The sequence below is a fragment of the Quercus suber genome, unplaced genomic scaffold (genome assembly GCF_002906115.3).
Source record: "Quercus suber isolate HL8 unplaced genomic scaffold, Cork oak 2.0 scaffold_92, whole genome shotgun sequence".
NCBI classification, from domain to species: Eukaryota; Viridiplantae; Streptophyta; class Magnoliopsida; order Fagales; family Fagaceae; genus Quercus; species Quercus suber.
The window spans coordinates 1,475,958-1,480,896 of record NW_027069557.1 but is presented as its reverse complement, the minus strand read 5'-3'; the positions used below and the strand labels follow the sequence as shown (position 1 = coordinate 1,480,896).

Below are 4,939 nucleotides of genomic sequence, written 5' to 3'. Positions count from 1 at the left end.
TTTTCTTTTTTTTTTTTTTCAAGAAATGATTTAGTGATTTGTATTAAGCTATGGTGGGTTGTTGACATATTTATTTGATATTAGTGTGCATGTTTATTTTTTGGTATAAATAAATATAATTGTAAAAGCCACTATAATTATTTCATTACACTCAACTAGGCTTATCTTATTACACACTACTTGAATGCAATTATTACAATAGTTGTAAATCTATAGCAAGTGCCTTTGCTAGTCTTAATCTTCACCTACGTATGTTCACTCCAAAATTTCTCACAAGCCAATCTATCCTTCTTAAGGTGACGATATGTTCAGTAACCAATCCAAATACCAATCCACAGGCATATCCTATCACTACCACTTCCCAACAAAATCCTTCTCCCAATGATGATTCATGTCTCATTTCAGAATTTGGTATCTCATTATTTCCACATTTTTTCGACAACTGAAAGCCACACAATCCAAAGTTTCCCTCAAAAGAGGAACTTGAAAATGTCAAAAATTGCCGACCTTGTGGAATTGGACCACTGAGTTGATTTTGAGAGAGGTTTAAATACTCCAGAAATGTGAGACTTGTTAGCTCCTGAGGGATTTCACCAAATAGGCTATTTTGAGAAAGATCCAAAGATTCAAGCGCAACTAGGTTTCCCAATGATGATGGGATATGGCTCATAAAGTTATTGCTTGATAAATTGAGTACAATTAGTGCCTTGAGGTTCCCCACACTATCTGGAATTTCTCCACAAAACCTATTGTTAGAGAGATCAATAGCAGTGAAGATGGTCAAGATTTTTTCAAATTTCAATTCTACTCCCTTATTCACTAAAGACATTGAATCTTTGTAATAATTGGAGTCATCTCCCATGTACCCTGATTGTGATGAGTTTTTGTCTAGGATTGCACTCCAGTTTTGAAAGTACCCGGATGGTAACTTGCCAAAGAAATTGTTGTGAGAGAGGTCAATGACATGCAGTTTGAAAAAGCTAAAATTTATACAAGGATCCCATATAGGACCATAGAATCCATTAGCTCGCAAGATAAGAATTTGTAACTCTGTTAAAGACTCCAACCAGAAAGGGAATGGATCGTTCATTTTGTTGTTTCCAAGATTCAAAACTTCTAGCATTTGACATTTAACTAAAGATCATGGAATCTTCCCCTCTATTTGGTTGTGATTCAAGTCTAGTGTTCTCAAACTACATCCATTTATGAATGGTTCAGGCAAGTTTCCTTGGAAGTGGTTATTTCTCATAGACAATACAAGAGAGTTGCTTGAGTTAAGCAAACATTGTGGAATCTGACCAATCAATTGGTTATTTGACACATCAAGAACCTCCAGAGCACGCACCTTACAAATCATTGGCGGGATACTTCCCGTAAAATTATTTTTTGAGGCAAAAAAATAATTTGTAGAAAATGGGGGAATAGGAAATGACTCTTGCAACATGTTGAAACTCAAGTCTAAAAGGTACATTTTTTTCCATGGAAGAACTACTGGTTTTTTTTTTTTTGAGAAAGAAGCTAACTTATTTTATTTCAACTTGAAACTATTACATCCAAATCTAAAATTGAAGTAATATGCGATGGGACATCTTCCATCCATACTTGTGAATCTGGTATGCGTAATGCATTTTTCGCCAGACTATGAGCTACACTATTGCCGTTTCTCTTAACATGAGAGTACACCAATTGTTCGAAACTTCTACCAACCCACTTCACATCGTCTACCAGCAAACCTATTGGAGAAAGGCTATCCTCTGCTGACTTCAAAGCTTTGATCAGGCAAAGAGAGTCACCTTCAAGAATCACATTTTGAAAGCCCAAATCACGTGCAAGAGAGGCTGCCTTCAGAGCAGCCACAGCCTCCACCTCATCCGGTTTGTATGCATGAAGAATTTTTTCTGAACAGGAGGCCATCACAGCACCATTTTTATCCCTGATTACCACTCCAACTCCTGACTGATTGAACTCACTGAAAACTGCTCCATCAAAGTTTGCTTTCACCCAACCATCTTGCGGACATAACCAATTAGAGTCTCCAACATTTCTGTCCGTGACCATCACTCTAGGATTCCGCCAGTCAGCTTTGAATTGATTCAATTTCTGTTTTGCTTGTTCAGCTACCAGATGGAGCGGAACAGCATTTTGGGAGGCCCGAATTTTATTTCTTTGATTCCACACCATCCAAGCCGTGAAAGCAAATAACTCAACTGATTTATCCTCTACAAACAACCAGGACAGCAGTTCTTTAACATCTGTAAACTCCATTTCAGACCTGAAACACCACTCATCACCCACATCCCAAACCTCTCCCAACTCCGAGCAAGACCAAACAGCGTGCACAGATTCTTCCACTGCAGAACGGCACCTCTCACAGATCGGATCAGCTGTCACTTTCCTCTTCAACAAAGCCTGTTTTGTGTGACCCCTCCAAGCATCCTCATACCCTCTTCCATCCCTTTGAAGATCATAGCAAAGCTCTCCTTAGAGAAAGTATCTCTTCGATCTCTCTTTCTCTTATATATTTCTTGGCTTTTCCCATATGAATTTTGTTTTGATTAGTTGTTTGGTTAAGATTTTTTTTTTTTGGTAATCAGTTTCTATTTTTTATTTTATATTTATTTTTGTTCGTAAGTTCATAATTTGTCCGCATTAAACTGCTCTTACATGTCATAACATTAATATTACTTGCCGATACATAAGATATATATGCCCTTGCTCTTATTGTTTAAAAGCATGTGAATTCAATTTGCTGCACCATAAAGGTTCAAATTCATACTGCATGCAATTCATTTATTTTAGAAAAAAAAAAAAAAAAAACCTGACTTTGTTAAATTGATAACCCATTAATTTTATTTATTCAAGCAAAAGTAAATTTTGTATAGGCCTTATTGGACCTGACTTGCTATCTTATTAATTCCCATGCATTCTATAGGTTTGATCTGAGTAATTAATTTTATATATGATATAGATAGTTGTTGTTCAAGGACTGCAGTGTGTTATTTGAGGACAACTTGTTTGTAACTAATAGAATTTATAATTTATACGAAATTTTGATCTATATTTCTTTTTTTTCTTTTTTTTTGAGAAAGAAGCTAACTTATTTTATTTCAACTTGAAACTATTACATCCAAATCTAAAATCGAAGTAATATGCGATGGGACATCTTCCATCTATACTTGTGAATCTGGTATGCGTAATGCATTTTTCGCCAGACTATGAGCTACACTATTGTCGTTTCTCTTAACATGAGAGTACACCAATTGTTCAAAACTTCTACCAACCCACTTCACATCGTCTACCAGCAAACCTATTGGAGAAAGGCTATCCTCTGCTGACTTCAAAGCTTTGATCAGGCAAAGAGAGTCACCTTCAAGAATCACATTTTGAAAGCCCAAATCACGTGCAAGAGAGGCTGCCTTCAGAGCAGCCAGAGCCTCCACCTCATCCGGTTTGTATGCATGAAGAATTTTTTCTGAACAGGAGACCAGCACAGCACCATTTTTATCCCTGATTACCACTCCAACTCCTGACTGATTGAACTCACTGAAAACTGCTCCATCAAAGTTTGCTTTCACCCAACCATCTTGCGGACATAACCAATTAGAGCCTCCAACATTTCTGTCCGTGACCATCACTCCAGGATTCCGCCAGTCAGCTTTGAATTGATTCAATTTCTGTTTTGCTTGTTCAGTTACCAGATGGAGCGGAACAGCATTTTGGGAGGCCCGAATTTTATTTCTTTGATTCCACACCATCCAAGCCGTGAAAGCAAATAACTCAACTGATTTATCCTCTACAAACAACCAAGACAGCAATTCTTTAACATCTGTAAACTCCATTTCAGACCTGAAACACCACTCATCACCCACATCCCAAACCTCTCCCAACTCCGAGCAAGACCAAACAGCGTGCACAGTTTCTTCCACTGCAGAACGACACCTCTCACAGATCGGATCAGCTGTCACTTTCCTCTTCAACAAAGCCTGTTTTGTGGGAAGAACATTCCGACACGCACGCCAAAGGAAGTTTTTAATTTTTGGAGGAACACGCAGCTGCCAAATCTTCTTCCAGAGCTGTTTGTCATGAATTGGAGGGGCTTGATGGCTTGCTTCCATTTCAGATTCTTGTTTAAGAAACATATACCCGGACTTACAAGTGTATTGACCTGATGAGGAGTATGGCCAATACAAAGAATCCTCCTTTGCTGCTCGGCTAAAAGGAATCCTCTTGATCAACTCAGCATCCTCTTCCACAAATAAACCATCAATCAGCCCCTCGTTCCATGTTCTTGTGTTCTGGTCTATGAGCAAATCCACCGTGCAATTTTCAAAACTCTCCAATGGACATATCGGCAAACTTGGAGGGTGCTTTCTTGGCAGCCAACGTTGCTGCCATATATTGATTTACCTACTGAAATAAAAAAAACTAATGCAATGTTTCTCCTTTCTCCTATTCTCAAATGACTAGGATGCGGACGATTTACAATTCCATTAAGGACATTCAACTCGAAACGAAAAATTGAAAAGTTAATGTTTTAGTAGCTGAAAAAACCAATGCCACAAACATCAACGCAAGGTGTCAGCGCATATCAGAGGCTTATATTGATTGATAATATTATACACATATTTTGAATAATCATTCTAGAGCAGTGGCAGCTCCAAGACCTTTTTCTAGGGGGGTCAATAATGGCGGAATCAGGAATTTGTTGGTGTGGGATAAACAAATAAAAAATCAGATAAATATATATATATATATATTTTGTTTTTCTATATTTACAACTTCCACGTTATATACAATATAACTATATTATACAATAGTCTAAAAAGTTACCAACAGTTTAAAGTTCTTTAAGACAATAATCATTGGGCACATAAACATATAGAATTAAATAACTAATCATACATTTTTAACAAATTAATAATAAATTATTATTATATAT

At 37.0% G+C, this 4,939-nt stretch overlaps 1 protein-coding gene across 1 annotated transcript; it reads right to left on the bottom strand.

The window, feature by feature from the left end:
- Positions 1-241: 241 nt before the first annotated feature.
- Positions 242-1,123, bottom strand: LOC112008734 (receptor-like protein 18). The gene has a single exon (XM_024041064.2). The coding sequence runs from the start codon at positions 1,121-1,123 to the stop codon at positions 242-244; it is 882 nt and encodes a 293-aa protein (XP_023896832.2).
- Positions 1,124-4,939: the final 3,816 nt, after the last annotated feature.

What these genes read in the sequence shown, in the direction of transcription:
- LOC112008734 (XM_024041064.2), bottom strand. Translation starts at nt 1,123, where the DNA reads ATGCTAGAAGTTTTGAATCTTGGAAACAACAAAATGAACGATCCATTC.